Genomic DNA, 21,634 nt, shown 5'->3' on the forward strand with positions numbered 1-21,634 from the left:
GTGCTCAGCATTAGCTCGCGGATGCTCATGCAGCGCGGTTTATGGACCAAATGTTAAACACTTTAATAGCGCAAATGTGCCTCTGTTTCTCGGATCCGCTGTTTACACGTACTCAAATCATGGGTTTGTATTGCCTGTTGTCGCGGCGATGCGACAGCCGGAAAAAATGCCTTGTTTGCTAGTCCTGGCAATATCCACATGTGCCCTTTTATCTTTAACTGTTGGCGGCATATCATATGCGGCATTTGGTGATACTACGCAGCAAATCATACTTATCAATATGCCCCAGAGGCCATTGCCACGCAAGTAATTCGAGTGATATATGCCATGGCCGTTGCCGGAGCTATCCCCATGACAATGTATCCGGTCTACAAGGCACTCGAGTCGTTTTATTTTTCCATTGCTTCGGGGAAGCATAATTCGTGTGTTAAATTTGGCAAGAATATGTTCCGTATAACATTGATTGTTTCTGTTTTGACTGTCGCAGCCGTGGGGGCGGATAGGCTGGATCTGTTTGTGTCTGTCATTGGAGGCGTTGCATGTGTGCCCCTTGGGTTTGTGTATCCGCCTTTAATACACTTTTGCTTGGCTACTAAAAGTAATCAGAGGTGGCAACGTGTGCGCGATATTATTTTGGCGGTGGTTGGTGTGATCTTGAGCGTGTATGTCACCACTTCAGCAATACGTCGCTGGAGCATAATCAATATGCCAATTGATCGCTGCATTTTGCCTTAAAACTTTCCAAATCCTAATGCTAGTTTTTGCTTAACTAAAATATTTATATTTATTAATATAGTATAAATTCAGTTAATAAAACTACATTCTACTACAGCAAATATTGTTGATTATAATTTCACAAAATTTAATACAAAGAAAAAGCATACTGGTTGTTTGCAGCGGCTGTACCATCAGGAGCAAAGTGTTTTGTTACAGTGAACACACCTAAAGTTAAAGGATTTGATTAAGCGTAAATAGAACCAAAAAAATTATCTTACAAAAGATTATAAGGACGCCACAGAATAAAATTGCTGTCCTACAATGCGTGCAACACAAAATTTTATAGGCATGAAAAAGACCAAACCAAGCGCGTAAATAAGTGTATTGTTAAATACAAAAGCATATTGGCCAAAAATATTAATTTATTTAATTACAGAAAGTAGGTTGAGATGCTAGAACTGAAACTGGGACTGACATTGTTGTGATTTAAGGAGAGCACTAGTTGTCTAGTGTTAAAGTTATATTTGGGTTTTGTTATAGTTTTTATTATTAAGGGAATAAAAAGTAGAACTGGGGCCAGCCTCGTCTTATATATGTGCTTTGTCGCCTTTGTTGTGCATATTTCCAATTGTGCACTCTGTTGCCCAGAACTGGTTCTTCTGCGAGCAGACCGGTATCTTGGCAAGTCAGTGTTGTAGTTTTTGTGTGTGTGCACTCACGCGTGTGCATTGCAAAATGGGGAGCCTGTCTGGGCATCATTATTATGCCTCCCTAATTTACGTCTGCATAATCCAATTAGTACCATATCAACCGGTATGCAGATGGAAACTTGTTTCATGATTCTCAACCTCGACATCCACTTCCATATCTTTGGGTTGTGCAACAAATATGTGCGATATGTTAATTATATGTATTATTAAAATACAATGTTTTGTATATTGTTTATTGAAACGGTTTACGTATTGTTGGTTTATGTATTGATTGTTGACTATGGTATTTTACTAATTTATATTTAGAATATTATTGCGGATTTTGTTTAATTTAATTTAACTATATATATATTGAATTCTGGGAGAGACGTTCTGGGAACATGTAGAGATAAAATACTATGTATAAAAGGGTTTATATAAATGCTATGCACTAGAAAAGGTGAAGAACATATTGCTTTGTTTGGTCACTGTGTAGCTTATTGATGACTGTGTGTTTGGCTGGAATAGCCAAGGCTGGCTAATCGGTTGATTACCATCAACTAATACACAATAAGTAAGGGAGGTAGGCAATATTTTTTTGCAACAGCTCCACTGCGATCTCATACTTTTGCTGTCAAGGTAAACTTTTTTATCTCTTTTGCGCCTTGCCAAGAAGATATGACACGAATGCTTATGCTTGGACACGCGCGCGACACACTCGTGTGCCCACTAAGGTGAATCCAGCGGGTGGCCCATCACGCAACATTGTCTTGCTGCGCCAATAGAAATTTAACCTGAATGTATTGAGCGATATTGGCGCATTGCTCGGAGTACACATTCTTACGCTGGACTTGGCAAGGACCCTGCCCAAACTTGCAGCTCTTTCGCCTCAACTACTCGTAGGTGCAAATCTTCCCAATCACTGTGTTGCAGCCATGTAAGTTGGTCCCACAGCTGCTGCAGAGAGAAAACAGGAGCGCCTGTTGCGCCCAGTCATCATTACCCCACATTGGACATCTGCGAGGTGGCTCCTGACAATGAAATTGGTTTTATTTGGTGAGTCAATAATAACTATACGCAAAGCTGTTCTGCCCCCTCCGCTCTGGCCTGCCACACCCACTGAGCTTCAACCTTCAGTGAACTCTTTTGCGCATGGTATATTAGTGCAGTCACCTCGCAGCCGAGTGCGTATAATTGACGGCGTCCGTGTTACTGATAAGACATTTTAGATATACAGCAACAAGACATTGGTTGCTTGTCCCTTTCGGTCGACAATACTGCTGAACCTGGCTTCCTCTGACTCAACTCCTGCTTATTCGTTATATTCCCCGCTTCTATGCTACACTCTCCAGACATAGCTGAGTATTTAATAGCCATCGAAAATCTCACATTTGAATTACACCAACTCTGCCTGCTGTAAATTAATTATTTGTGAAATAAAATAGACAGATAGAGCGCAACATTGTGTATATTTTTTATTAATTTTCAAGTAAAAAATTATTGAACCTGTGTTGCAGCCAAAAATAAATGCCTAATTTTTCGGGCATGTCATTGCACACTTTATAAAATTTTGGCTTTAAAAATTACTAAACAGAGCGCTTGTCAAAGGCCTTTGGTAACCCCCTTTTATTGATAATTGCTGAATACTTTGCATGTTTATAGTAATTATTTATTGTTTCTTATTATATATTGTTAAAAATTTAAGATTAATATATCCTTTTTATTATAAGTGACATTTTTACATTTAGCAAATAAAATATAGATTACACATGTGGCCGCCATAAAATAATTATGTGGACAAAAAGAGCTCGGTATCAACAGCAGCAGCATCGTTGGTGCCAAGCTTGGCAAATGTCGCCTCAAATTCCTTCTTGTAGTGCACTATCATTATTCTCCGGCGAAGCTTGAAAGTTGAAGTGTAGAAGCCAATGTTAACGTTTTCAAAGGGAGTAGGTTCCAGGTGTACCGCGCAAATCTGCTCCTGCGCCGAGAGGCCAGCCAATGCGCCATGTACCTTTAGTTGCTCGGCCAAAGCAACAGCAACTTTCTCGTTGGTGCACAAGTCAGCCAGATCAGCTTTGGGCTGAGAAACAAGGGCACGTGCCCAGGGAATAAAGCTGACGGGGTCGGGCACAGCAATGGCAATGAGATTGCGCTCGTGCTCATCGCCATGGACAAAAGTAGTCTGGACAAGCGGGTTTGTGTTATAGATAGACTCGAGACGCTCTGGCGCCACCCACATGCCCTGGGCAGTCTTGACAATATTTTTGATGCGGTCGATAATTGTGAAGGTGCCATCAAGGTTAATCCGAGCAACATCGCCGGTGGCAAGCCACTCGCCGTCCATGGCCTCGGCGGTCTTATCAGGTTCCAGGTAGTAGCCCTTAAACACGCTGTCACTGCGCACCATTACCTCGCCACGCGGGCATGGGGTGTCGGTGACCTGGTAACCCATCTCGGGAATACTTCTCAAGCGTACATCAACGCCGGGGTTAGGCAAGCCGACGTGGTTGGTGCTTGGGTCGCCAAGAGGCGACAATGTCGTTGAACCCATGTTTTCTGTCTGGCCATAGCCCTGAAGGACATCACATGAAAAACTGGTGCGGAAAAACGTCAACACGTTAGGATCAATTGTAGCGGCGCCAGAAATCATCAACTTGACGCGGCCGCCAAATATATTTGCGACCTTATTGAAAATAAGCTTGTCCCATAGAGCGTGCTTGGCGCTGCGGCCGGCCTGGAGTCGCTTGACCTTAGATTTGAATCCCATACGTGATAGGAATCCGACCGCGCCCTTGGCACCAATAGTTGACGATGCAATGCGGTCATAGATGCGATTGAGCAGCCGCGGGACAGCAACAATAATTGTTGGACGCAGAGTCTGCATGTCGTCAACGAGGTTGTTCATATCTCCAGAGTAGAACCCAATTTGGATAAAGCCAAACATAAAGGTGTAGATGCCGTACCGGTCGAGGCAGTGCACAAGTGGGACGAAAGACAAGTATGTTGTGTTTTCAGTTTTTAAAGTCAGCTGCGCTGAACGCGCAGCGTGAATAAGACCGCCGTGTGTGGTAAGAACACCTTTCTGTGCCCCTGTCGTGCCTGAGGAGTAGCAGAGTGTGCAGTAATCGGAGGGCTTGGGCAGAGTGGCTTGAGTCGGCTTAGACTGGCCCATTTGGATGACCTGGTTCATATCAAAAAGAACCAGACCAAGGGCTGTGGCTTTGCTTTTCAATTTGTCGACAGTTGCGGGTGTGAAGGCTTGTGTGGACAGGTTAGGCTTTGAACAGTCCAGCTTGTCCATCGAGATGATAACCTTGACCTTGGGTGTGTTTGCCATCCGGTCAAGCATGCGCGGGATCTTGTCGAGCGAGCAAACGATAACCTGCAACCCGGAGTGGTTGATAATAAACTCGGCGCAGTCAACACCGGCCGAGTCGCACACACCAACAGAGTAGCGCCGTGACCGGAAGCCAGCTAACTCAGTGAGCAGCCACTCGGCACGGTTGACAGAGTAAATGCCAAGCGGCTGCTGGCCAGTGAAAGCGTCTAATTCAGGAGCATACTTTGCGTAAACGTTGTCAAGACCGGCGCCGAACTCGTCAGTAATTTCGGCTGCGTCAGTGGTGGAAATCCACTCGAAAGGACCAAATTTGCCAGTTTTGGGTGTGAACTCGCGAGTGCCGAGGAACTCGGCCTTGGGGTAGTTTGTCTCAGCGGTCTTGAAAAGTTCATACACCGTTGTGATGTTGGCATAATTGTTATTTTGTGTGCCGTCCTTATACTCAGGATGGCGGTGGGTAGCAGAGTAGCCAGGCACTTCGGAGCTGGGCACTTTGAATGATTTGTACATTGTAGAAAAAAAGGATGTAAAAATTAGAGCTGGATAATTAAGAAGTGGATCAAAATAAAAAATGACTTATAAACGAGATGGGCAACAGTAAAAAAAAGTTGGAGAAAAATTCGATTGTGGATGGTAAACTCTGGATGGGTATATTTCCTGGCATGTGAGTGGCATTATATCCAAAAATGACAACGCCAGGCCGACTGGATGAAACGGGCGGAACGGGGATTAATACTTTGAAGTTGTAAAAGTAAAAAAGGAAATATTGGACGCTTCAGGAAGCCAATAATTTGCTCGCAATATATGACAACTTGTTTCAAACATGGAGTAAATGTTTGTTGACAGAAGAGTAAACATAATTAATCGTTTTCTTTATGGAAAACTGCTATCCTTAATTGTCATCGCATTGCCCTGAGCAGCGCACTTTTGAAATCCTTTATCCACTTGGTAACAAACCAGTGCGCTTTCTGTTCCGCACAAGTTTGCAATAGTTACAATGCTTTGTCTGCTGTTGCAGGTGACATGACACCGATGATCTATTGTCCATGAGCCTTCAACCTGAATTAAAATATTGAAAACATTCTGTTTGGTACGCTATTTGAAGATCAGCATTGAAATCCTGGGCAAATAAAGAAATGTCCCTGTTTTTTGGGAAGTGAAAAACAACTGGGCAAAGTATGTGTGTTGCGAATCTATTATATGGCAATTAATTGAAGCCCCAAAGCGCACCATTTTGATGATTGTCACAATGCATGAAAATGAGAAGAACGAGATTTACGTCGGAATCCATTTTCCGTATTATTATAAGAAAACATTACGCTGCCCTATTTTATTGCATGATACCAAAATTGATTCTATCCAAGCCCACAATAACAAATAAAGTAATAAAACTATGCATTTGCATGCTTATATTTTAAATCGGCCGCGTCTGACAAGCGGCGGTGGAAATATTTAGGTGCAGCTATACTGTAAATAGCGCATTGCCGCCTGCAATTAGTGCCTTATAGATTTTATGGCTGCATGACAGCTTTTAAAATCAAGGTCGCACAGGTGTAGAAAGCCTGCCAGGATAGATCTCTACAAATCGCACTATGCTTCCAGTGTGTGATATTGGTATTGCAGAAAAGAAGGCAAGCGACCTTCTAAGAAGTGCGCGCATCTGTGAAATGTAAATATATGAAATGCAATTATGGAGACCTGTTTTATATTTCAAAAGAAGTGTAAAAAGACCAACGAAAAAATAACCAAAACAAGCAGAATTGCAAAATATCCACCAGCTTGCGTGCGAGTGAGTTTTCCACTTAATTACCACTAATGAAAATGAAAATGAAAACATATTCATTAATACGCTTGTGAGTCTCGCTTGTTGCCATTGCGTGCAGCATGCAAACACAAATGTTCTAAACAGAAGGAATACGGACAAGTCACATAAAATTGTAATATTTTTCGACAACTTCTCAGCCGACAATATGACAAACGATCTGCCTTGCATCTCGTCGATTTAAATTATCAGGCCCAAGAAAAACACTGCAACACAACTGCAACAAAACAAGTACGAAGAAAACAGGGCTGAAAAGGGGGTGAAAAACAACAGCAAGCATTTGTTTCTGATTATCCCCTGCTATTACAATAAGGGGCGTGAGAGGCGCTTGGTACTCAAATCGGCCAATAAATTCAGTCGAACGTTGCAGATAATGCCTTAGATTTTCCCGCAATAACCAAAATAGGAAACTAGGTTCAATATTTGCAAAGACAAACACAACTGAGAACGAAAATGGCAATGTGGCAATTGTGCTCTGCTTGTTTATGTATGAGTGGTGCATCTGTGGAGAAACGTCGATAATGTCAGGAGATATCAGCATGGTGCTGTGGATTCAGCTTTGCTTTTCTACCGCTTAATTTAATTAAATCTTTCTGGTTAGACTTTTATTTTGTTTGATTGATGGCACGCGAGGCTTGATGACAGGGAGCGCTCACACAAAAAACAGCTGTAATCATCTCTGTACTCTTGGTGTTTACAAATTCAACGTTTTTCTTACCTCCAATTTAAATTTTCGTATATTTACTCTTTTAAATAAAAAAAACATGAATTTGGGCAGTTCATCTAACAATGTCTTTCCATAAAATACATCGCTGCTGCCCTTGCGAGATGAAACCGAGGACCTACCAAGCTACGAAGAAACACTAGAAACAATTTCCCACAAACAATACATATTGAAATATCCGCAGCTCTTGTACCGCACAATACACGCGATAGATACTGATATAGGGAGGCCTGTGTATATGAAAAAGGCTAAGGGGTTGTCGATATCAAAAGCATAGTTTTACAAAATGGACGGTGGTGCGATAACAGCGACAGGGTCTTTAATGTGGAGTTGTCGAAGTGAGAGATAGGGGTTTGAACTTGTGTTTAGTCGACTGTGTACTTCAGACCCTCGACCACAGTCTAGACCAGTGTCAGCGCCAGAGCCTATGTTGATACCTCCATATCTAGCAGCACCATATGCTTTGGTGCCGGATTTGGTTCGAGATGATATAGGCACCAATGTACTATTGAACAACAAGGAAGCAGAGCAGCAGCAGATCAGAGAGCATTGGAACAAAGAGGCGCCGCCGCCAGCGTACGAAAAAACTGAACCCAATCGATTAGAAGAAATGTATCTGATTCCCTCCAACCCCATTCCGTTCACCTATGATTTTACATTTCCTGAAGATCAAGCCGATCGGCTGTGGTGGGCGTGTAATCGGGAGGCGAAGGATGTTGGCGAGGTGTCAGAGGGGCAGCCATGGAGGGAGTTTGTTTGTGTGGAGATGTTATGTTAAAAATATATATTTGAACTGAATGAACTAAAAGAAAGCTGAGAGATGAACAGCCTCCACTGTTCATATTCATTAGTATTTATATGTGCATATGAATTCCCACATGTCCAAGTAGGGAATTAACTGGCGATTGATTAATGAATCAATCGCCAGAGACAAGCCGCAATTTCTTGTATCACAGATTGATTGGTTGAATGTTAGCTGAGGTTGTAAGGTGTAAAAAGAAGGATCCGACTTTGGCCACTTTGGTCATACATGGTGATTTGGATCCTGGGTTGCACAGGCTTTTGGTTTTTTCAACAGTAACTGTAATTGAGGAGTACCCAATGAGGTGCCTAGCTTATTTGGGTCGCAGCGCGTCTTAGTGATTTTAAAACAATATTATACGGCTTCTTTAATATTGATGTGACATTGTTTTATTATTTATGCAAATTAAACATTGTAAACCTTAAATATTTTGGCTAACTAAATTATTCTCGGAAAATTCAATTAATCGTTTTTCTGGTATTTCTATCAAAGACAGGTCTTCTTTAAGTTATTTAATATGTTACAAAGTGGTATAAATTAAAAAAATATTTATTTCTTCCAAGGAGGACAATTGCTGGCTGCCCGGCAGCCATTCCTTATATGCTCTCCTTGGCACATAAATAAACTATAATCTTATCATTTATTAATTGTCACGGGCGTAATCAATTAATCCCAGTATAACAACATGAAACGCCATATGCCTAAACTGACAAATATATTGTTTTAAAATTACTCGGCTTGGTTATCAATTCCATCATTTTTGTGGGCAATGGTAACAGCTTTAAAATATTAAAACAAGTACTCCTGTCGGCTACCATCACCGACCACTCTCATGACCACTGCACTGACATGCTCCCCATCACCGTCAGGTGACATTGTCAGCTACTGTTTCAAATGTCAAAGCTTCAATGTAAATTTACCTTTATGCTGCAGCTTATAATTATTTCCGCCCCCAGAAACTGCTGAACTTGTTGAGTTTGATGTGGCCATTGTTTTGCAACGTTCACATTTTTGAGCAAGATAGTTTTAAGTTAGATTTTGGCGATAGTGACAAAATAACTTTTACGTTAAATTTCATTACATTTAATACTTGTACAAACTGGAAACATCAAAAATGTGGAAGGATGCTACCTCCAAATGTTCAATGCAAAGGAAAAGTTTGTTTACATTGTCGCTAGGCGGTGTGTACAAATAAAGCCTGTTGGAGTGGTTGAGCAACTAAATGGAATAAATAAATTTCGGTTTATCGAAAACACAAAGGAATACCATGGTCGCATTTTTGGAAAACTAGCTTGGATTTGCAATTCAAGATAATTTTGATTGAATTGATTTTTAAAAGTGCAGCAGCTTTACCTGCTGTAAATTAAATATTTGCAATATATAATTGACAGATAGAGCCCAACATTTTGTATATTTTTGTTAAATTGCGAGCAAAACATTTGTTGAAGCTGTCTTGCGGCCAAAAATAAAAATACAATTTTGTCTAATATTCCAGGTATGCGCTATTGCGCACATCAAAATTTTGGCTTTAAAAATGCCGCTCAGCACATAAAATTTTTAACCTTAAATTCTCTCAGCTCAAATTCTTTCGAACAAAATTCCACTGTCCTCCACAGGATAAAAAGATGTCTAGCCAAATTTAAACAATCTGTAAAAAATATTAAGCAGGGTGATTGTCGATGACCTTTAATATTTTTTATTTTATATCGATGATCGTCAAAAAAAGATAATTTTATGCGGTAAAATATATTGAAAATTAATGCGTCGTTGTGGTTGCATTGTATTTTTATCTTGTTTTTTTTTAAGAAAATTTAATGTCTGTTGATTCAATTTATTCTGCGTCTATCTATAATTGTCTAAGTATATGTCTATAAAGATGAATATGAGATATGGATGATAATCAAAAAATACCAATCAATCAATTAATCAATCAAGCAATGACATTGACGCTGTCAAACTTGCTGACCTGGTCCTTGCTTACGCTGGCGTTCTTGTTGTTGGCGTAAACTGTGTTGTCCTTGTAATTGGCAGCAAACGAGTCGCTGTCAAGCTTGTTGACTGTGCTGAGCGCAAATGGAAGGCCCGATCCGTAGCTTCCGTAGCTGCCAACACCCCCATAGGTGCCAACGCCACCGTAGTTGCCAACATTTCCATAGCTATTGGCACCACCGTAGTTGCCAACATTTCCATAGCTATTGGCACCACCGTAGTTGCTGTACGCATTGTTTGCTCCGCCGTAGGGATAGGCGTGGGTGTTGTATTCTGCGCCGTAAGGACGAGCATTGTTGTAATATTTGCCATTGTCGCAAATGTTTTTGGTGGGCTGATAGCCGGCAGAAACAGGGCTGGCATTGGCAGCGGGCGCGATAAAGGCAGCAATAGCAGCAAGAACGGTGATAGTAGCGACAAAGCAAGGCATGTTTTTTGTGTTTTTTGTTGATGTGGTTGGTATTTAATCTAAAGTGGCAAGTGTAGACTGAATGAGCAGTGATGTGAGGATAATGGTTTCTTGGAATACGGGACGCCCATTGTCGCTTTTATATATTCAAATTTTTATTTCTTTCTTTCTTTCTTGCAGTCTAACAAATCATTCTTGTAACCCTTTTTTAAATAATAAATAGTTGAATGCAATGCAAAATTTGCTTGTACGTGTGTTTCATCCACATTCTTTTTGATTCATCTGCCCGTTTTCTATCTCTTTTTATTATTGGTACCACGTAAAATTACGAAATATAATAGCAACAAATTAATTTGTTGAGCAATTAAAGCTACGTTTACGTTTTTTCTTTTGCCGTATCGACACGTAAACCATGAGCTGAATATTTAAATTCAATTTTTATTTGTAAGCAACACTTGACCACGTACAAAACAGTGTGAAAAATATTACTTATATTTCAAATCAACCAATAAAATAATAATGCCCGATTCAGTCAAATGTCTTTAAGGTTTTCTGTCGCTGTTGCTGTTGCCAATGTTATTCTTGTTTTGCAGTGTTTGTTCTTGGCACCCTGGATTTGGCCAAATCAAGCAATTACGTTGGCGGTATTGAGTGCATGCACGTTGTCGCTGACTACATTTGCGTTTTGGTTATTGACAAAGAGCGTGTTGTCGTTGAAATTGGCAGCGTAAAAGTCGCGGTCAAATGCATTCACGGTGTTGGCTGCAAATGGGAAGCCACCCCGGCCACACCCAATTCCGCCGCAACCGCCCCAGCCGCCGCCACAGCGCTTGGCCAGATGCTCGCCAGTGGAATGATCGCGTCTGATAAACGGGAAACCAGCGGTGCCGGCAACAGCAGCGCCGGTGGCAATTGCTGCGCTGTTCACAAACGGAAAGCCAGCAGTCCCGGCAATGGCAGCACCAGTGGCAAAGCCAGTGGTCAATGGCCCGATAAAGCCAGTTCCAAAAAATCCGGGAGCACCAACAAATGGCAGAATCGGGCTGGCAGTGGCGCCAGGAGCAATAACAACAGCGGCAGCAAGAGCAGCAATAAAAGTGACAGCAAAGTTAGGCATGTTTAAAAGTGATAATTGTATGTGTGTGTTTGTGTGTGTGTGTGTTTGTGTGTGTTTGTGTGTGTGTGTGTTTGTAAGTGTATGAGGCAAGAGGGTGTAAAACACTGGGTGTAATGTTTAAATTGTTGAACTAATAGTCCTGGTTGTCTTATTTATACTCATTTGTATTGCATTTAATATTATTATTTGTACTTGATACTGTATAAAATATATATAACTATAAATACATGTTGCATCGTACATGCTACTTTACATATTTTGATACATCCTAGAATTTGATGAATTTACTTTACTTTTGAAATATTGGTTTGATATTAAACAAGTCATTTATTTGGGCTAATATTAATTTTTAAAATGAAATAACTGAGTGAGTGTGAATACAACAAGCATGTATTTATTATTTGAGTTGTGTTGTGCTATTTAGTTGGTGCTAATTAAAAACTAGATATAACATATTTGCATCTATTCAACTAATTTTGTTTTATAAATCAAATTAGGCAAAAAACAATAACACAACGCACATTGTGTAAGAATATAAACATTTGACTGTAAATTTTTATTATTGCATTTTTAAAAACTGATTCCTGAGATTAGACATTTAATAGTATTTGCACAATCAATGGTTTGAAAAGTACGTAATCTATTTAAATACTTGAATATGTGTTCTCGGGCCAGTGCACCAAAAAATAAAATAGCTTGGTGAACTGATTAATATTAAAGTGACTAGGTATTGTAAAACTGCAAACGCATGTGTATGAAAAGCGTATAAGAAACAAACAGCAGCGCCATTTTATGCGTACTTTGCACAACCAATGTATATATATTTAGACTAGTACCAAAACGCGTGTGTTAGTTATATTTTGGCAACATTTATGTCTTTCAAATTATACTAGCTACAGCTCAAAATGGTCAATTAAATCTGTGCATAGATTTGTGATAGCTTTTTAAACAAAGAACATCATTTGTTTGCGTTTTGTTTGTTATTTTTAGGAATGTTATTGCGAATCAAACAGTCACAATAGACGTTACAATTTTAAACAGTTTGGATTTGAGCCATTGTAACTTATTAGCATAAACCGACACATTAAATGTAAAATTTTATTCTACTAATTTTGATGCAGCCAAGAATAAAATTTATTGGTTTTTGTAAATAAAAGTTTAAAGTTGCTAAATCATAAAATATATAGTAATTCTGGCCATTTATAGCGGCTCAAATAGTGCTGCTGCTGCTGTTTTATATCTTGGAGTTTTTACCAGTTGCTCAACAATGAATCAAGCAATAACGTTGGCCGCATTGAGAACATTCACGTTGTCGCAGACTACATTTGCGTTTTTGTTGTTGGTAAAGACAGTGTTGTCGCAGCAGTTGGCAGCATATGCGTTGCGGTCAAATGCGTTGACAGTGTTGGCCGCAAAGGGGAAACCACCCCAGCCGCCACAGCCGCCGCCTACACCCCAGCCACCGCAGCGCTTGGCTATGTGGTGATTACCATGGCCATGCTCGATGTTGCTCCTGGCAAAGTTATGCGGCTTCTGGACAGTGTTTCCATTTGCAGCAGTGGCATCGTGGGCAGTGACGGCCGAAACAGCACTCAGGACAAAGACAGCAACGGTGGCAAAGTAGTTGAACATTGTTTTGTATGCGTGTATATAAATAGATAAAAACGACAGTGCTTGTTGAAATGGGCTGTAGTAAATACAATTGTAATTGTAATGTTTGTGTTTGGCTTTTTCTGAGGAAATTATTGTTTGCTTTATACAAAAAAGGGGGCGGTGAGCTTGCACAACTATGAAACATTTGAAAGGCAAGGCATCCGAGTGTTCCTGTCAAATGCGTATTAGCCAGCCGATAGCTGACAAAGATATAACACCATGCGCGATATATCTAAATTATATATCTGCCAGCAGTCACACTGTTTATTATTACAAAGTATGCAATAAAATGTGTTTACTGGAATATCCATGAGTGATAGATGATTTGCACAAAATTTGAAGTTGCTTCTAAAATTTTCAAACATGGGTAATTAAATCAAAACTTATATCTATGGTACCCAGCTATGCCGACAATGAATAGCTGGCCAACAACATTGAATATTATTTGCATGTATACATTAACTTTTTTAAATAATAAAGTTATTAGCAAACAAGCACTCTGTATACACCTGTATAAAACAACATAAAGTTATCTTTTTGTTTGCTATATTGTGATTTAAGGAGAGCACTAGTTGTCTAGTGTTAAAGTTATATTTGGGTTTTGTTATAGTTTTTATTATCAAGGGAATAAAAAGTAGAACTGGGGCCAGCCTCGTCTTATATATGTGCTTTGTCGCCTTTGTTGTGCATATTTCCAATTGTGCACTCTGTTGCCCAGAACTGGTTCTTCTGCGAGCAGACCGGTATCTTGGCAAGTCAGTGTTGTAGTTTTTGTGTGTGTGCACTCACGCGTGTGCATTGCAAAATGGGGAGCATGTCTGGGCATCATTATTATGCCTCCCTAATTTACGTCTGCATAATCCAATTAGTACCATATCAACCGGTATGCAGATGGAAACTTGTTTCATGATTCTCAACCTCGACATCCACTTCCATATCTTTGGGTTGTGCAACATTACTATACTCTCAAAAATACATACAAGGCAAAAAAATATTTGAGACAAATCATGATATAATATGCGGGAAATAACAAAAGCTTATGTTAATTGAGTATATTTAAAATTTAGACTATGTAACGATGTTATAAGAGTAAAGGCTAGCCCAATGCTTATTTTAACATGTATTTTACAAATTAATGTGTTATTATTAAGTAAAAAATATAAAAGTGAGGAGTTTTGCATCTACAGCTATAAAAAATTGGCAATAAAGGCATTATTTTATAATAAAACTATTAATATACACACCTTATTTATTTAGCTATCAAAGAAAGGTTAGGAAGTCACTTGTTAGCTTGTTAAAAAGCCTATATTGAGACAGGAGGGTTCAGTGGTCTAGCGGTATGATTCTCGCTTAGGGTGCGAGAGGTCCCGGGTTCAAGTCCCGGCTGAGCCCATTTTTGCAAAATATTTTACTGCAACAGCTAAAATTTTGGCAAAAGGTATGCCTTCTACCAGAATCGAACTGGTGACCTTCTGCTTACTAGGCAGACGCTCTGCCATCTGAGCCAAGAAGGCTTGTTTTCAAGCCAAGTGCTTATTGCTAAGCCACTAATTCATAGTATGTATTATATGCAGACAAATATGATTGTTGGGTTTTGTGCAAGTGCAAATGGGGGTTTTGTATGTTTTGTTGTTGATAACATTATATATATGGCCGTATTTTTAATGGCTAGCGTTATTCTTAAATTGGTCAATTATTCAGATTTATATATAATGTTTTTGTTACAGCCGCGAGCTGGTTTATCCAAGTATTTTTTATTTACAAGAGCACATTGATTTCTCATGTTTACACATGTTGGTGGCAAGGATTGGTAGTCAGCAAAAATAAATATTAAGAAATAAACTTTTTTTTGCATTGGGCAGACATGTAGGTGTTGTTGTTAGACTATAATGGTTATTATATAACAATTTATTGAAATCCCTGCTGTATCTGGTTCATATTGTTTAGACATTCATTCATCTGGTGCCAATTTGTAAGCCAGCTTGTGAGCCAAATTGCATTGCCTGTAATCTAAGCTATTTATGAAAAAATAGTTCTGTCATTTGATTCATTGGTAAAACCCCTTTTGTCGTTACTTTATATTTTGCGCCTTTTCTATTTCGATTATTTTTGGCTTCTTTGATGCGTCTTTCATTATTCTTTTGTATGGGGATTTTGGCAGATAAATGCAGACTTTGCCTTTCAAAGAAAATGACTTGGCCAGCAAATTGCGAGTGTGAGTATTGATAGAAAAAGGCCGCTATTCAATTTTTTTGGCTTTCCACATAATTTACTCTTTCTATTTTCCACTCTTTCATCTCACCTTTTCACCTTTTCACCATCTAATTATTTTTTATATTTTTATATTCTATACTTTCAGCGTTCATTAATCATGAGGTGTGAGCACACTTGTAAAATGATAAAAACGGACATGAATACCGTGTTCATCCACGTCATTACAGATCCTATAGCAGGTTCCAAAAAACACGAGTGGGTCTCGTTTGGGCGATCCAAAAGTATTGAAGCTTTCATTAAAAAGTTGAGAAATACACATACAATATTCCCACATTTACAATAAGAAGAAGCGACGGTATATTGTTATGCGATCATACAATAGTTGTTGGATATTATGTTGTCCAATATCACCTTGATGTTTATGTAAAACACACTATGTTAAAAGCAACAGTCATGATGGGTAAATCTATTGTCGAAAAAATATATAAAAAAGACGATATAAAGAAAAATATGAAAAAAAAATTGACGCAGCAAAATAAATAATATGCATATATTAGAGGGCCATTGCTTGTTTGCTTCTGCTTTAGGAGGAAGGCATGCGGATGAATATTTTTTGTTTAAAGTTTTCTATTCAATAATAACATAAAATAAAATAAAAGCCACAAGACTTACTATCATTTCTAAGCATGTTTAACGAAGCGGTAGGCGTGGACAAGGGTGAGTGGGAAAGGGAAGCAGGGTGGAAAAATAACAAACGCGATTGAAAATGGTAAAGAAAGCGCAGTAGGTGGGAGAGGGTGAGATGGTCGGGATAGGGTAAGAAGAAATCGGGATATTTCTGGCCATTCCAGTGTCGCTGAGTAAAAAGATTATCCAAAAAGCGATTATATCCGCCGGAACGCTCAATAAAAGGCTTTTTTGTTTTTGGCTTGAGCACACTGGGATAAAAAAACAAGACACTGCCAGAATTTTTCTTTGCCTCTGGTTCGTTGCACAATAGAAAAAAGTGTTTTTGAGCGTGTCTCGCAGTGAACGAAAAAAACACCTAGAAAAATACCAAAGCTTTGGGTTTTATGCTCGACAATTGCGTTTCTCAATTCAACAAACATATCCCCTTTTTCTTCTTCTTTCTTCTTCTTTCTTGTCCACCTTCTGTCAATTTCCCTTTATATACACAAATTCGAAACATTCACAGTCTTTATTTCCTCCTCTTCCTCTTTTTCTTTCTTCCCTAACCCATCCCTGTTTCATATTTGCAGCAATGTACAGTCCAGCGGCCAGTGCCGGTCAGAGCAGCGAGTCCTTCGAGTCCAGCATGACAAGCAGCGAGTCGCTGAATTCGCGACTAATGCCGCGTGCGACGGACATTGGAGATGAGGAGCTGGTTTTTCGAAGCAATTCAAGCCGGTCAAAGACATCGCAGAACCAAAGCTACATGGCATCGATATCCACGGGACAGAAAGCAAGGAACACACTGTCTGCGAGCATGTCGCGGATGGGCCAGCAGCCGACGGGGTCGCGGTCAGCCAGCAGCTCGAGCGTCAGCGTCAACCAGCAGCCCAGCAGCAGCGGCCGGTCAGTGTCGAACAGCGCGGGCCAGAACGGCAGCATGGGAAGGGCCTCAGGCAGCCGGGTGCCGGGCCGGGCATCCAACGGCTTGTCGCCCAAAGGCGGGGCGGCTAATGGTTCGTCAGCAGAGTATGCCGATAAAGTTTCACCAGGCGACGGCGGCAAGCGGAGGCCAAGTGGAGCCGGCGGGGGCCATTCGAGGAAGCCTAGCATAGATGCGCGCGGGTTTCTGCGTGCCTTGAACGATCTGTTTTTCGCCAAATTCTGCGTCGAGGAGCTGTTCTACCGCGAGTACCGCGAGCAACTGGTCAAGCGGATCCAAGAGAGCACGTACCGGTACGACCCAAAGGACCTGCACGACATTCTAGACGATGTCTCCGAGGCATGCAAAAGCACGAGGTACGTAAAAAAGGCTGGTTGCTTTTCCTTCACAAGGCTGCGATTTGATGTGTGTCCCGAGAGAGACAGTATTTTTGTGTTGCCATTGTTCCGATTGTTGCGCAATTTTCTGTCTTTTGTGCGGACCAAAATGGGCCGTGGTTCTTGTGCTGCGGGATATTGATTCTTCTCAGCAATGCTAACGCGGCCTGATTGTCGGATATCATCGTGACACTACTGCTGCGTTTTATTTTATTCCTCATCTTTTGTTCCCCTCTCTGGGTTTCCGGGTTGAAGCGCCATTGTTTTCTGCCTTGGCATGCCAAAGCACTCTCCTCGACCGTATCGCGATGACGATTGCAGAACACAGCTCAGCTCAGCTCAGCTAAGCCCAAGTTAGCAGCTGCGAGGACATCGATTTTGTAATATTTTCCAGCAGCATCGACTATGCTTTGCTGCATAATCTATGCTCTCCTTTTGTCTCTCTCTCCCTCACTCGCTCTTCTCTCGGGTCTGATGGTCTCTGTGTTTTCGGCCCCTTATTTGGCCGAACTGATTTGGCCCGACCCAACCATTTTTTGGAGCGCTATACAACATTGATTCTCAGTATGCTGTTGCTGCTGCTAGCAAAAAGGGAGTGCAAAAAGACAATAAAAAGAGAGTGCATTGAGGATGCTAGATTGCCATGCTGCGTGAAAGCGACAGGCTAGCAGAAAGTGAAATTTTTTCCGCACTTGATCGAGTTTTGCTAATCCTTTGCGTTGCGCTGATTGTAGGCTGAATCTGGATGCAGTTTCGCAGTGGCGGCTGAATTATTTTACGCGCGACCAATCGGCATCAGTCATCGACCACGTGTTTCTGATGAACGCCAACGTCATGACATACGACGCAAAGTACTCAAATGCATGCCTGGACGTGTTCTGTGCCGACCCTCTGTGCTGCGAGATCCACGCAGGACGTGTGACTGAGGAGGACAAGGCTAAAGCATTCCGCCGCGTGCTCAACATGGTGCTCAACGAGGCCCTGCGAGTGAGGCTGATCGGCAAGGAGCAGAAGATTGGCATCCGGCAGCGGCTCGTAAAGGGCGTGTTTGCCGCCGATGACCGAGTCAACGCGATTCGCGAGATCTCGGTGCTGGTCATGCTGGCACAGGACGAGCGGCATCGCGAGCTCATAACCTACGGGCTCAACGCATTTGGACAGGCATGGGTGCAGCCGGATACTTCTGTGGCCGACGCCGACGAGGACTGCAACCTGGACCCCGACATGGTATACCGCAAGGCATTGGGTGCCATAAACAACGCGTACTTGGAGTCTATTCTGGACGTGCGGCGGCTGGGCATGAGCATCAGCGTTGATGAGGTTGGCAAGCTGAGAGACCTCTGGGCGCGAAACAGTACAAAGGTGCCCGGCGGCCGCGTGGTGACGCTGCCTATGCTGCTGCACCTGCTTGTGCACTGCTCCGAGGGCGAGCTGCAGGAGGCACTGCCGCAGGCCGGCGTGTCGGTGGCAGCGATGGCCAAGGCCAATGCCACGCCAGGAAGCGACGCTTCCGGGCTGGGCGGCCGCATCGAGCAGGTTGAAGACGCCGCACTGCAGATTGTGCAGAACCTGGGCCTGGCCTGGGAGCTGGGAGACAATCCCCCTCGCGACCTGCGCCAGTTTTGCATGGTGCTGCTGCTGGATCTCGGCAGCGTCCTGTCAAAGTTTCTCGTGCCTGAGGCCCCACAGTCCTCACCCGGTGCCTCGTCGTCAGACACTGCAGTTGCTGCCGACTCGGACGCGTTTGAGATTGGCACGGTCGAAGACGGCCTTTTTGCGCGCTGGTGGGAGGTTTGCGAGGCCATTGTGCGGTTCGAGCGCACTCACCGCCGCTTTTATACCGCCTTGCTGATGACATACATCAAGACGTCCAGTGAAAAGCTGCTGGCCCAAAAGGCCGATTTTGATCCCGAGTTGTTCCTCACGATGATCGCCGAGCTGCTGACCGAGTACCGCAAGCGGCGGCCTGACTACGATGCTGTCGTGCTCACTCCTGACGGCCGGCTTTCCTCTATGACCGCGCAGGCGGCTACGCCCGGGAGCAACGATGCGCTGCCTGGGATCCGTGTGCTTGACCGGCGCACGCGTGAGGATATCGGCAGCGAGTTTGATCGATTGTTCGCTTGGGTCGACCAGCAGCTGCCGGCCAGTAACCGCGTGCGCTCGTTGTGCCGGGCCACTTCGCCCAAGAGCAGCCGCACGCCGTCCTGGCAGCAGATGTCTGGAAACGGGAGCCTGAATAGTATGGACAAGCTGCGCTCGTCGTCATCAGCCAGCATCGGCTATAGTTCGTCGTCTAACGGCAACCGCGTACCGTCGCAGCTGCCGCCTTTGCCCGTGAATACGCAACCAACATCAACAAGATAGCGATTTATTTTATCCTCTTTTTCATTTCATTTCATTTTTTGGTACAAGTAACAACAGCAACAATGGTAGCAATTCAATTCAATTTATTTATTATCATAAATTGTTTACTTTAGAAATCCATGGCAAGCGACGGCTCGGAAATAATCTTCTTAATATCAGCAAGCACAGCCTGGTGCGCCGCATGGTCGTTATATGCTTGGAGCTGATCGCCGGACTCAAGTTCAACCAAGAGGGCGTGGGTGTATTGCTGGCCACGCTGAGTGACGGTGGCTCCGCAGCGAGATTTCAGAACATAGGGGATATGGTTCGAAAGCGCATTGAGTTCCATGACTACCTTGGTGACAAGCTCCTTGGGAGCAGTGGTTTTGACTGGAAGAAGGACGATATGGATGAACGTCATTTTTATTGTGATAAAATTTATTCAAGTTTGAAAATTATAATTGTAAAATTGAGTAAAGAAAAATTCACTTTTTTATTTTTATTTTTGTACGCCGTGAGTGGAAGTACTTTGAGTATGGGCGGATCTTGTTTTGTTATCCTAACACTGGCTGATTGCACCAGTACAGAACAGGTCGCTTTATTTTAATGATTAGTTTATTTAACTGGGTTGAAGAAAAGGTGGTTTTATTTTATTTTAATATAAACTAAATACTAAATAATAGAAAAGACACACTCACATCGTTCCATTTCGTTTTGCACTCTTCAAGTTGGCCAATTTGTTTAATTTGGTCAGACTCCGGGACAGGCCCTGCGTACACGCGTTTACAGTTTTTTGCTTTTGAGTAGAAGCTGACACGTCATCAATAAAGGCAAAGACAGCAATGTAATTTTTGCCCCTATAGTCTGACAGATTTAGCTTTTTGTTAACTTTCTTGCCCTGAGCACTTAGTAATTCAATTTCATACTTCTTAATACCGACATTCTTAACCAGCCGTTGTACCGCCGCTTCAACAGTTAAATTACTTTGATAAAAATACCATTGCCCATCAAAAATGGATTTTAAGTCCATGTCGACTAGGTAAATACCTACATTGTTGGGCTGGATATATAACTCGTGGTATTTTGGGAGATGAGGAAAGAAAGTTTGAACTAAACTTATAATGTCTTTATTATTGCTCTCAAGCGGAAAGTTCATGATGAAAGTAAATCTTGTTATAATATAAATTATTAATGGTAGAATAATATAAGAGAAAATAAAGGGATAGAATAGAGAGCGAGCACAACTTACTCCGTCTATACTCATGCTACATCTATTCCTAATTATTCCTAATGAACTAGAAAAGCAGCGTACTTATAGGCTAAAGCATTATGTGAACATAGAAGCAAGGTGGAGTACATTAAAAAAATATTTCTTGTAGAATGCATTGTGACTTGAAAATTGACTTTGTGAACAAAACGATACAATACTATAAAAAACTATTTATAGAAAACAGATATTTGCATTCTTTTTCTATTAAAAAATGGACAATTGATGGACAGACAGTTATTTATTTTTAAATTTACAAGCACAGACGTTGTACTGTTCCAATAAGGGTTTATTTTTTGTTTGTTAAAATTACAAAAAATAACAAATATTGAAGTTGCAACATACAAAACTAAAAGCTTGCACGTAAGGTTGTAAGTAGAATAAAGTAATCATAATTGGCTATGTCTGGAGAGTGTAGCATAAAAGCGGGGAATATAACGAATAAGCAGGAGTTGGGTCAGAGGAAGCCAGGTTCAGCAGTGTCGTGCTCTATAAAAATGTGGGTCTAAATCGATATATTCAAGTCTTAAAAATTACTTAACTGAAAAAGGGG

The 21,634-nt window shown here is 41.5% G+C and overlaps 4 protein-coding genes and 2 non-coding genes across 6 annotated transcripts; 3 read left to right on the top strand and 3 right to left on the bottom strand.

Annotated features, from left to right (window-relative positions):
* Positions 1-5,994: 5,994 nt before the first annotated feature.
* BX661DRAFT_189426 (uncharacterized protein) lies at positions 5,995-6,540 on the top strand. Its single transcript, XM_051537571.1, has one exon. It carries the CDS (start codon positions 6,003-6,005, stop codon positions 6,165-6,167), a length of 165 nt encoding a protein of 54 aa, XP_051388646.1. The 5' UTR covers positions 5,995-6,002; the 3' UTR covers positions 6,168-6,540.
* A 6,344-nt stretch (positions 6,541-12,884) lies between these two features.
* BX661DRAFT_173704 (uncharacterized protein) lies at positions 12,885-13,244 on the bottom strand (the record flags this gene model as incomplete). The annotated part of the gene is made up of 1 exon (XM_051533891.1): positions 12,885-13,244. One exon carries the CDS (start codon positions 13,242-13,244, stop codon positions 12,885-12,887), a length of 360 nt encoding a protein of 119 aa, XP_051388647.1.
* Positions 13,245-14,585: 1,341 nt separating this feature from the next.
* Positions 14,586-14,657, top strand: BX661DRAFT_t139. Its single transcript has one exon. It is a non-coding gene; the product is annotated as a tRNA-Pro (tRNA).
* Positions 14,658-14,706: 49 nt separating this feature from the next.
* BX661DRAFT_t140 lies at positions 14,707-14,779 on the bottom strand. Its single transcript has one exon. It is a non-coding gene; the product is annotated as a tRNA-Thr (tRNA).
* Positions 14,780-16,740: 1,961 nt separating this feature from the next.
* BX661DRAFT_201066 (uncharacterized protein) lies at positions 16,741-19,835 on the top strand (the record flags this gene model as incomplete). Its single annotated transcript, XM_051538469.1, has 2 exons — positions 16,741-17,447; positions 18,203-19,835. The coding sequence occupies 2 exons, from the start codon at positions 16,741-16,743 to the stop codon at positions 19,833-19,835; spliced, it is 2,340 nt and encodes a 779-aa protein (XP_051388648.1).
* Positions 19,836-19,924: 89 nt separating this feature from the next.
* On the bottom strand, positions 19,925-20,266 carry BX661DRAFT_189440 (stress responsive A/B barrel domain-containing protein). Its single transcript, XM_051537572.1, has one exon. The coding sequence runs from the start codon at positions 20,233-20,235 to the stop codon at positions 19,945-19,947; it is 291 nt and encodes a 96-aa protein (XP_051388649.1). The 5' UTR covers positions 20,236-20,266; the 3' UTR covers positions 19,925-19,944.
* Positions 20,267-21,634: the final 1,368 nt, after the last annotated feature.

This window comes from Kickxella alabastrina (assembly GCF_025024165.1).
Source record: "Kickxella alabastrina strain RSA 675 chromosome Unknown BX661scaffold_41, whole genome shotgun sequence".
NCBI lineage: Eukaryota > Fungi > Kickxellomycota > Kickxellomycetes > Kickxellales > Kickxellaceae > Kickxella > Kickxella alabastrina.

Bases quoted from the DNA above. Each gene is read 5' to 3' on its own strand.
- BX661DRAFT_189426 (XM_051537571.1), top strand. From the start codon at position 6,003: ATGAAAATGAGAAGAACGAGATTTACGTCGGAATCCATTTTCCGTATT.
- BX661DRAFT_189440 (XM_051537572.1), bottom strand. From the start codon at position 20,235: ATGACGTTCATCCATATCGTCCTTCTTCCAGTCAAAACCACTGCTCCC.